The sequence below is a fragment of the Pocillopora verrucosa genome, chromosome 4, assembly GCF_036669915.1.
Source record: "Pocillopora verrucosa isolate sample1 chromosome 4, ASM3666991v2, whole genome shotgun sequence".
Lineage (NCBI taxonomy): Eukaryota > Metazoa > Cnidaria > Anthozoa > Scleractinia > Pocilloporidae > Pocillopora > Pocillopora verrucosa.
In genome coordinates, this window is record NC_089315.1 from 11,464,534 (window position 1) to 11,476,070 (window position 11,537).

Below are 11,537 nucleotides of genomic sequence, written 5' to 3' on the forward strand. Positions count from 1 at the left end.
AAGGTCGGGCCGCAAAGTTTTTTTCTGTAGTTATCTTTTCTATGGCACCTACTTCCTAGCTATGTTAGTTGGATCAGTTAAGAACGCCTCACTTTTTCAAAAATTTACCTTGAATTTGATCGGTTTTGGCGTGTTTGATTTAGGCGAACGGATAAGGTGTCATTCAAGTCTTCCTGTTTCCTTGATTGACTCGTGATGTTTACGAAAGTCGCCTCGATAGATAAGATAGAGTTAATATACATGGCTGTGGTATTTGTTTTTTGCTGAGTTCCGTAGTTTTTTGTAAATTGTCCTCTAAAGTTGTATGAAATTAAAGTCTTGAAAAGTGTCACGACAAGCCTTCGCTCGAGTGAAATTTAATTTGCGTAAAACTCTGAAAAATAAAGAGATCCGATCAAACTGATTGTGGTTTTAGTATAGGTACATGAATGTCTTACAACACACGAGAAACGAGCGAAATCCGTGTCCCAAGCAAAATCGACCGGACCGCTCTTACAGAGACACTCTCTTAACTCCTATGAGTGACCAAGACAGAATTTCTCCTTACAATATCAATACAATATCAACCAGCTAAGTGATAAGAATAAAGAAAAATATCAAATTGGGGATAATCAGTTGATCCAATACTAAATTCTCGGAACTAACATTATAAGAATTGTATGGTTGACAGTAAGGAGAATGAAAAATTTGATCTGGGAGTTAAAGGGTTAAAAAACGCCATTTCACGCAGGCTTAGCCTGATTGTGACTCTGACATAAGACAGAGCAATCTCATCAAATATATTGCAACTTTTTCAAGCCAAAAGTTTACTTTTCCAGTGCTACTCATTGTTTAAATCACTACTTTGTTCAGGCTTAGCCTGGCTATTCTAACAAAATCAAAAAGAGTACAAAATATTTTTGCAGATGTTTTTAGCTGAAGAGCAGTCTGTGCCCTATCCATATTTTGGGCAACTAATCGGTGAGTCACTCTCAAAAAAAAACTGGAAAAAAAAGGAAAAAAATCTCCTTGTCGTTTTTTACTTAGAATGCAAGTTTATATTCACCCTAGGAAAGTTTTGGCCAGCTGATGTACACACAAAAAGCACTGCGCCAACAACCGCAATTAAACATGCTCGTTGCCAAACAAAGAACGTATGCGTGCCAACCTTCGATTGGTGCACTCTACCAACAGAACAGCACCATTCACTATAATGGAGACAAGAGTTCACAAAGGTGAAAGATTACAAGCATACTGTACTTGGCTTAGATTAACTCACAGAATGAGAATTTTTCGAGCGTGACTAACGCAGAGTAACGGAAAATCATTATATGTGATATCGATGTTATACATGACAGCTATACGAAAAATTGAAAGTCCAATACAAAGCAAATGTGACTAATATTTCCTGAAACATATCCTGTGAAAATTTTTCAGTCTTATTGAGGTAAATTTCAGGCTTTCTTTAACTACCGAGCAAAATTCTAGAGTTTTGAGCAGAATTGTGTAATGTTCACGCGTATTGACCGGGAAGGTATACTAACCGTCAATAAGCCATTAAACGAGAAGGACTTATCCAAGCCCATCGGGTACTGCTGGACCATTACTCACGAGAAAGGTATCAACTCGCCTTTTCAAATGGTTCAAACCACGTTGAAACATTTGATTTAGGTCACCAAGAGCACGGCGAAGAAGCAATATATTTTCTTCATGAGTGGAGAGGACTACGCGTTGGTTCTTGACTTCATCAACTACATCTCGCATTTCATTCTTCATTTTTTCCTCCAGGAATCTTCGCAATTCTTCCAACTTCAAATGGAACTGATCAATTGCCGTCTTCATCCGCTCTACGCGAGAGCCCATGTGTTTCAGTCGGGAACCTTGGTCGGCCTGTTTCTTTTCCACTTTCTCGGTGCGTTGACAAATTCCTTTCATCAGCTCTTTTAAATCCTGTATTTCCTTCTCCATCTTCTCCAGTTGATGATTCGTTTCTTTTACCATCTGTGAATGAAACTGGGCATTCGTTTTCTCTATCTCCTCCATACGAGAACTCATCTTATCCAACTGTAAAGCGTATTCGGCCACCTTCTTCTCGTTTCCCTCTACACGTTTATCAATTTCTTTTAACAGTTCCTTTGCGTCCTGTATTTCTTGCTCTTTGTTCTCCTTTTGATGATCCTTTTCGTTCACTTTTGAATGGAGCTGGGCCATTGTCTTCTCTCTCTCCTCTTGACGAAAATTCAGCTCACCCAACTGTAAAGCGTGCTCGCCTACCTTCCTCTCTATTGTCTCAAGATGTCTATCAGTTTTCCTCTTTGTGTCCTGTAATTGTTTCCCTATGCTCTCTTTTAGACGATGCACTTCTTTTACCAGCTGTGACTGGAGCTCGGCAGCAGTTACCTCAACCATCTCCTTACTACAACACGATTCTTTCAAATGTGAATAACCATCCTTGGCCACCTTCTTCTCCGTTTTCCCGCCACCGCTATCTACTTCTTTCAACTGCGCATGCTCACGCAAATGGTCTTGGTGCACCGCCTCTTTTTCGTTTTCCGACGTCTTCCGAAGTTGGGCCATTTTTGCAGCTTGCTTAGTGGTCTCCTGATCGTTCTGTCTGTAATGATCCCTTTCTTGTAGTTGTGATGCAAGCTGATCAATCTCCTTCTGCAATTTTTGTTTGAAAACTTTTTCTTCCTTTAGTTGCGATTCAAGCAGGTGGATTTTCTCCTGCAACTTCTGCTTGAATATTGCATCTTCTTCATGACGTGTGTGGCACTGAGGTATCAAGTTTTCAAGGTTAGCAAATCTTCTTTCAAGCTTCATAATGAACCTTCCCTCAAGACTATCACTTTCGAACCGGGTTAGTATCTCAGAAAAACTTGTGTCAGCGACGACTTCGGTTTTCGAAGAGGCAACTACACTAGAGGGCGTGCTCTTAATTTTGACTTCCTCTTTTTCTGTTCCTTTTCTTAAGCCAAGTGTTGTTTGTAAGCGGTTGATAGCTCGCTGGATAAATGAACCAATTGTGCGACTGCCATCAAGAGAACTAGGTCCCTCTTTTATCTATGACGGTTAAAACATTACCACTAATTATTTTTTCACATAATATGAGAAATGCAGCAATACATGTATACCTGTATGGTTGTAGAAAGAAATATACTAACGGATCAAAATACCCATTTCTTTGTACCAAAAATTCTTGATTTCAAACCCGTAATTAATTACAAAAAAGCTAACAGAAAAGGAAATTACAACATGCCATCTCAGCAACTAGTAAAGTGCTGTAAGGTCTGAAGGTGCTGACAAGGAGAAATTGTATGACGTTCAAGAGCTTATTTAGTAAATGATCATTTCCTTTTTTCTTGCTGCCCTAATGTTTGATTCAGGTGTGATGTTGTCAGGAGAAATAAGATGCTGGTCAGTCTTAGGGTTAAAGGCCAGGTTAAAAACCAAACCATCCATTACACTATTTAGAAGATAGACTCATTTCGTGGGAAGTGCATCCAAATTCAAATTTTACTAATCAGAATCCTTTCTTCAAAGGTAAAATAAAAGTGCCAACTCGATAAGTGCGTTGTAGAATAGAAATCTAGAGCCGGTGCTTCACATACTAACCAAATAATCAAAATTTATCGCTATTAAGCACTTATGAAAAAACCTTTTTCGCACCTTCATAGTTTAACAATGTTATCTTATCGGCTTAACCCTTTAATCCCTAAGAGTGACAAGGTTCTAATTTCTCTTTTCAATCTATCCCTTGAATCAAATGTTTAAGTCATGAGAATAAAGGAAATGATCAGTAACTAACGAAGCTCTTGATGGTTTTACAAATTCTCCTTGTTAGAACCAAGGAAATGTGTAGAGAACAGTATGGAGAATATGCATACTGATGTTAGGGTGTAAAGGATTAAATCAGAGTTTGCAGCATTAAATGTTGGTAAAAATAAACTTAGCTAGGTACAACAGTTATGAAACACTGAAAAGTGTCTGACGGTGATTTGAAGACGTCTTAATCAAGTGGGCTGTTAGCCTCTGTGGGTAAATGAATCTAAAATAAGTGAGATCAAACAACCAATCGTAATCAGTTCTTTCCTAAGCATATAATATAATTAGAGCCAGGCACAAGAATAGCAGGACACCTAAAATTATAGTGTCATAAATATTTACCTCATTAAATTGTTTCGATGCATTTTCACGTTGATCAAGATCCTTCTCATCCTCGGTTGGCTCTGTCTGTAGACTTTTCCCCTCAAGATGACTGTTTTTAAGAGATCTTAAGTTGTCATCCTTAGTTTCCTACAATTCAAAAATTACATAAATGACGTGCGTCGTTCAAGAGGGAAGGTGTGTGTTCGCATTTTTACAACAGTGAATCAATGAACACGACGAAAAAGATTGAAGTATTAAACTAAATCAGTTGGAAGGTTTCCGCCACATCAAGTAAGTTTGTGACTGAACTGGGTTTGGCACTCTTTGGCAAAAATTACACCACCGTTTCTACAAACAATTAACCAAACAAAAAAAGAAACCATTAACAACAACAAAAAAACTCCGTGTCACACCAGCGCTAATTCGTGCTTGGATTTAAAACTTTAGAAGTTCACATTATTCTAAAATTCCGTTACTGCTAAAAAGCACACAGACAAAATCCACTTCTGATGTAATCACTCCAGTTCAGCCGTTTCTTTTTTTGGACACAGAAATTCTTTGAGAGAAGACTCATGGGGACTCAGAATTTTTTCTTTGTCCCACGCTCGTGACAAGATGAAAAAACATCTTTCTTCAAGTGCTACATCTTTAAATATGGAGGTGTCAGGGGTAAATAATTTACTTCTGTGTGCAAATGGCTAAAAATTGTCCACAAGGTCTGGGCTTTAAGCTTGATGTATAAAGTCACGGTCGCTGAATTTGCCTTTTACAAAAAAAAAAAAGGTAGGTCGGGCATTTGAAGACAATTTTTTCCGGGGGGGGGTGGGTGGGTGAGAATTTTCAAAAGTTTAAATGCCCAGGAAGGGGATATTAAACTTTGTATTAATTGATGCATTAAAAACCATTAATAAAGACCTCCCTTTATTGATTGATTAATTAAAACATACGACACTTTTTCACACCTCTTTGTTGTTAGAACCGGCAGTTAAAATGTCATAGTTGTCATCTTGTGCAGGGTATTTTTCTTCAGTCAGGCCCTACAAAAGAAAAGAATAAGTCTAGTCTTCACCCAGAATTCACCATGCAAAATCAACAAATAACACTTTTTCGATCTTGTTACAAATATAGAGAAACTGCACAATGAACATTTATTTATTCATTTTACTGTAAATTAATTGATAAACAAACAAAAATAGAAAAATCAACAAGTACATCACATATTACAGGTATTTACAGTAACAAAGTAACTCTGGTCATAGTAATGTTTGTGAGGTTGATATTGTTCCTGGGATGCATTAAATTAATGTAAGGATAAAAAGTTTGTGTGGTAAAGGTGAAGTTGGTAGAGTCTATAGTCATTAGTTTAATTATGTTGGTGAAGTTCACTACAGTTTGATAATGTTGATAATAGACACAGTTTAATGAAATAATGAAAAGATGAGCTTTGTGATCTTGGTGAGGTCATATTAAGGTTGCTGATATTGATAGGGTTGATGAGGTTGAGAGGTTCTGAGGTTGTGAGATAGATGTGGTTGGTGATCAGTTGATGAGGTTTCATATATAAAATGCCACTGTCACCAACATTATAATGACTATCACATGATAATGCTGAGGTTTGGGAAAAGTTTTAATAGTGATGATGAAGTTCAGGTAATTTAAGGTTGGTAATCTGGGTTGCCTAGGCTGAATTTGTTAGCTAAGTGGTAATTGGCGAGGTTCAATGAGATTTGACAGGTCTGGACCAGATGTCACTCAATTTGGTTATTAATTTTGTTGGTTTGCTTCAATTGAAGGAAGCCAGGCAATTAGACACTGCACTGCTTGGTAGATGAAGGGGTGAGCAGATTGTGAAATAATTGCATCACAAATCCTAAATCAACCATGCAGTCACACACACCTGACGTTAGAGGAATTATAATAAGCTTTTGGTAAACATTTAGAAATGCCAACTCTCACCCTTATTTCCTCAAGAGATTCCCCTCTTGTAAAATTTGAAGTCAAAGCGTAAAGTGCAAATATTTCTTCCATTATGCAAAGAGATTCAACACCTCATGGAGCTCCAGTGCAAACAGGCCAGATCAAAAATATCTTGGGGGACTCTATGGGCAAACAAAACATCTCTCAAATTTCTTTTGGATGAAAGATTGAAATTGGATGTAGAGTTCATGATATAAAAAGAGCAAATAAATATTTATTGCATCCAGGGTAGTCTTTCCTCTCAACCCTGGGTTCCAAGCTAAGAGATAGTTGTTATGACTCTGCACCTTCCCTACTGACTTTTTTTAAAGAATCTCAGAGAGTGTGTACCATCATCAATGGCAGCTGAGACTCACTTGTACATGAGGTAGTCATGGGTCTAAATGCTAAAACAACCCCCTGCACAATCACCCTGTTTAATCATAGTTAACATTTATTCTAAATAAGTTGCAAAGGCAGATCATTTTGGCCACTCTACCAGTCAGGTCAAAGGAAAATCAAGGAGCCTAATAAGAATCATCAGTAAGAGCAGACATCTGTAATACACTTCCTAAGTTTATAACCAAATTTGCAAAAACTGAAAGATCATATCAAAGTGAATGTTTTGCAATAAAAGCCCTTTAGGTGATGAGAGATCAGACTATAGACACAAGACAACAGGGTATAGGTAATATGTCTTAGATAACACATATTTTATCCATAATTACTTTCCCAGGGTTAAAAAAACAATCATCATCATAGAATAATAAATATGATGATATAAAAATCTTTCAAGAAGTCATTCTGTTGGCATAATGTCAGTTGTTTGTTTAGTTTTAATAATGCAATTTTTTTTGATCAGGAAGTGGGGCATTCACTCAGATAGAAACATAACATACAAACATACACCAGGCATCAATGCAAGTAACTGTGGTACAATTATTTTTTATTGTTAATAAGTGTTACTTTTACTATTATTTTGTTTTTTGACAAACCAATTACAAATTGAAAGTTATAATAGCCATATTTGTAAGTATATGTTACAGCACAATGTTAACTATTAACAATGGGTTCCAATTAAATCTAACATCATGTAATATGACAAGGTAATACTTTTTAAGGTAATTAAAATTATGTAAAAGTGAACTGAAAAAAGAAATTAATAAACCATCATAAAGGCCTACCCTTACAGTTGCCCTTGCTTACTTCTTGTGGTGTTTACGGTTAAATAACCACTGAGACGTTCGGTAGAAACAACGATATTTAATCAACCTGTGAGACGAAACCCGACTACAGAATAGCTTCTCTTCATAAGGACCGCGTGTGCATTCCGAACATTATGATTGGCAGCTGTCAGAAACACTACATCTCTCCCCTTCTTGATTGTAAACTTGAATACATGTATGTCTAGAAAAATCGACTTAAACAACTGAACTCTAATGATTAAGAACGACAAACTGGAACGTGTTTAGCTTGTCACAAAGTTCAACTGCAAGCTTCGAGTGTCTGGTTCTATTGCACAAGTAGGACAAAGTCTTTCAGTTTTGCAGGGAGCCTTGTTTGCCTCTGAGATCGCCGCAAGGGTGTAATTGGGCTTGGAGAACTTGATGACTTGTCTTGTTCTGAAACTTCTGGTGACCAAGGCTCTGCTGTTAAATCTTCGTCTGCCTGCCCTTGTGTTATCTTTTCAGCATGCCTTATGTGGTTCGGGACAACTTTGAACATGGATGAGTTCCGCGTGATAGTTTTATTCCCATTGCTTGCTGTAACCATAGATCCTTTCTTTTCTTCAACCACGAGAGGTACTGGACTGAACGGGGAGCTTAGCTTGTTGCGCTTTGGTTGCTTAATAAGGACTGTGTCTCCTAGCTTGATCTTGCTCTCTCACTCCTAACTTATGGTCTGCATATGCTTTCATCTTCAACTTCTGTTCTGCATCCCTATCTGTCATGTTCTTCTGTTTCTCAAGAACTGGTGGTGTCACTTCTGGTAGCGTAGTCTTGAGCTTCCTGTGATTAAGTGCTTCGCACGGCGAAATGTCAGTGGTCGAATGAGGTGTCGCCCGATACTGTCGTAGAAACTTGTAGAGTTCTTGTTTCCAGCTCTTGTGCTCAACGGTAGCGGCTCTCACGCACTTCTCTAGTGTCTTCATGAAACGTTCCGCTTCGCCATTAGCTCTTGGCCAGAGAGGCGTGATTTTGCGGTGGTGAAAACCCAGATGCTCAGCAAAGTTCTTGAACTCCGCGCCATTGAAGGGGGGTCCGTTGTCACTCTTTAAGACATCAGGAATTCCTTGTCGAGCGAAGATTGAGTCAAGCTTCGGGATGGTGGATCTAGCAGAAGTGGATGTGACGATTTCAACTTCTGGGAAACGGCTGTACTCGTCTATGACGACCATGAGGTACTCTCCTGAAGGGAGTGGTCCAAGAAAGTCCATCGCAAGTTCTTTCCAGGGGGCGTTTGGTAGCGGTGTCATCTTTAGAGGTTCGAGTCGTTCTGCCTTACTAGTAGTTGTTGCTTGGCATGGTAAACAGCTGTCGACTTTTTCCTTAACCATCTTGTCTACACCAGGAAACCACACTTTCTCTCTGATGAGGCGTTTTGTTTTTACCATTCCTTGGTGTCCAACGTGTGCTAGGTCTACAGCTCTGCCTCTCAGTAGTTTTGGGACTACAATCCTGTTTCCTCTCAGTACAATTCCTTGGTAGGCCGACAGTTCGTCCTTCACATTTCTGTACTCCTGTACTTCGGGATGTGTCCAATTGTCAGTCTCGATGGCCTTGATAAGTGCTTGGAGCGAAACGTCCTTCTCCGACTCTAACTTGATTTCTTGCAGCGTCATTGCTTTTGGCACTGCCTGGTTGCATACATAGTTCACGTAGTCTTCTGCAATGCTGCGCTCCTTGCTTTCTATGTTACTTGGATGGCGGCTCATGAAATCGGCTGGATTCTCCGCGTCCTTGCCAGGTCGATAGGTAAGTTGGCAGTTGTAAGGCATGAGCCTCAGCTTCCATCTGTCGATGCGCGCTGACGTTGGCTTGTGACTGTTAAAGATACCTAGGAGTGGTTTGTGGTCTGTGGCAATGGTGAACTCTGATCCATACAAATAAAGATGAAAATGTTCGACTGCCCAGACTACTCCTAGCATCTCCCTCTCCGTTTGAGAGTATCTGCTCTCGACGTCACGGAGTGCTCGGCTAGCGTAACTGATAACTTTACCATCCTGCACCAACAATCCTCCAAGTCCGACAGGGCTCGCGTCGACTATCACTTCACTCTTGAGTCTTGGATTGAAGTACGACATCACGTGATTCTTGATCAGGCTGTCTTTCAGCTTGTCGAATGCTCGTTGCTGTTCGTCGGCCCACTGCCATGACTTGTCTTTCTTGGTTAACAGTCGTAGAGGAGCAGTTATCGTAGCGTAGTTTGGAATGTAACGAGACACATATTGAGCCATTCCCAGCAGAGACTTCACCTCGCCGATGCTTTCTGGCTTGCTCATGTCAGTGATCGCTTTGATCTTGGCTGGGTCTGCCTTGACTCCATTCTTGCTGAAAATCTGTCCGTAGAACTTAATCTCACTCCTTGAAAAGGAACATTTCTCCTTGTTCAGGCGTACGCCATGTTGTTTCAGCCGTTCCAGTACACCACGGAGGTTCTCATCGTGTTTCTTCTGAGTTTTTCCATAAACGATAATGTCGTCGGACATATTCTTGCATCCAGGGAGGCCTGTGAGTATTTCTTCGATTGCGTTCTGAAAGATCTCGGATGCTGCGTTAATTCCAAACATGAGGCGCTTGTATCTTCGGAGTCCGACGTGTGTGCTGAATGTGGTAATGTAGCGGCTCTCTGGGGCCAGCCCCAGTTGGTGGTATCCAGACGAAAGGTCTAACTTGCTGAAGACTGTCGCTCCGTTGAGGTCAGCGACCAGATCGTCTATGGTCGGCATCAGGTGTTTTTCTCGTTTAACAGCCTTGTTGGCCTCTCGCATGTCCACACATATTCTCACTTCACCAGAGCTCTTGGGGACTATGACAATAGGGCTCACCCAGGGTGTTGGGCCCGTTACAGTCTCGATGATGTCTAGCTCTTCTAATCGCTTTAACTCCATTTCGACATCCTTTCTGACATGGAAGGGTATCCGACGGTGTGGTTGTTGTTTGGGTGTGAAGCTTGATGACTTTCCCTCGCACTTTGCCGATTCCGCCGAACAGGCTTTCCAAATCTCCGTTAATGGGGGGCTGGGGACTGGTCTCGTCAGGTTTGACTTGATTGATGATCTTGAGCACACCAAGTTTCGTAGCAGTGTTAAAACCCAGGAGGTTTCCTGAAGCACCTTTGATGACGTGCAAGGTTGTCCATGTGCTGCTGGCGTTGGCGAATATTTCGGCTTCGATGGTTCCCAGAACAGGTAGGGGTGTGGATGATCCGTAGGAGAAAATTCTGCGCTTGGAGGCTTCTGGTACCTTCCGTTGGTATAACTCCCTGAAGGTGCGTTCGTCTATGAGATCGACCGATGCACCGGAGTCGACCATCATTTCGATTTGCTTTCCATCGATCCTGACGTGGCAAGTTGGTTGCTTGTCACCGCCTATAGTGTATACGTATTCGTCATTTTCAGCCGTGTCTTCATGTGTGACGTGTTTTGCTGACTCAGGTGGATTTGTTCTACAAACACGAGCAAAATGGTTTAGTTTGCCACAGGAGGTGCACTTCTTGTTCCTCGCGGGGTAGGAGTCTTTGTGAGGGTATGGTCCGCCACAGTTCCTACATTTAATATTCTCTTTTCGGGAGTTGCTGCGATTGCGTGACTCGTAGCGAGTGCGTGACTCCTGTCGAGGTTGTTGATGGCGCTGTTTCCCTTTGAGATGTGTCGAGATTCCTCTCTTCTTAAACTTTACCGCGTTTACGGTTTGTTCGTGATTTTCTAACTCCTTTGCTTGTATTTCGCTTAATTCTAAGGCTCTACCAGCTTTCATGAGGCCGGCTAAGTCGAGGTCTTCTCGCAGAGCTTTGCGCCGTAGGGAATTCGATTTACAGTTCAAGATAATCTGTTCTTTGATTTCTTTGTCTGGATTTGTGAAATCGCAGGTCTTCGCTAGGCTTCTCAAGCGTGTGTGAAAGCAGTCAAGGTTTTCTCCGTCTTTTTGCTTGGCTTGCCGGAAATTGTACACTTCGTACGTTACGTTGACTTGCGGAGAGAAGTGAGCAGTTAGTTTCTCGACGGCCTTTTTGTAATCTTTGTCTCCACCGACGTCTTGAAGCGTGTCGAAGATCTCGTCGACTTCTGGACCGCCGTAATGCAGCAAAAGGGCTCTCTTCTGCGTATCATCGGAAATTCCCATTCCAATAGTTAGTCTCTCGAATCTTCCTAACCATTTCTTCCATCTTGGGCCTGCATTTCCATCGAGGTGAACTTCAAACGGTGGGAAGTTTGGTAGAGAAATGGCCAT

At 40.8% G+C, this 11,537-nt stretch overlaps 2 protein-coding genes across 2 annotated transcripts; both read right to left on the reverse strand.

The window, feature by feature from the left end:
• Nucleotides 1-511: 511 nt before the first annotated feature.
• On the reverse strand, nucleotides 512-6,411 carry LOC131788939 (putative leucine-rich repeat-containing protein DDB_G0290503). Its single transcript, XM_066165521.1, has 4 exons — nucleotides 6,085-6,411; nucleotides 5,091-5,165; nucleotides 4,147-4,275; nucleotides 512-3,042 (listed from the first exon to the last, which is right to left on the reverse strand). The coding sequence occupies exons 1-4, from the start codon at nucleotides 6,154-6,156 to the stop codon at nucleotides 1,552-1,554; spliced, it is 1,767 nt and encodes a 588-aa protein (XP_066021618.1). The 5' UTR covers nucleotides 6,157-6,411; the 3' UTR covers nucleotides 512-1,551.
• Nucleotides 6,412-10,094: 3,683 nt separating this feature from the next.
• Nucleotides 10,095-11,537, reverse strand: LOC136280287 (uncharacterized). The gene has a single exon (XM_066165292.1). The coding sequence runs from the start codon at nucleotides 11,535-11,537 to the stop codon at nucleotides 10,095-10,097; it is 1,443 nt and encodes a 480-aa protein (XP_066021389.1).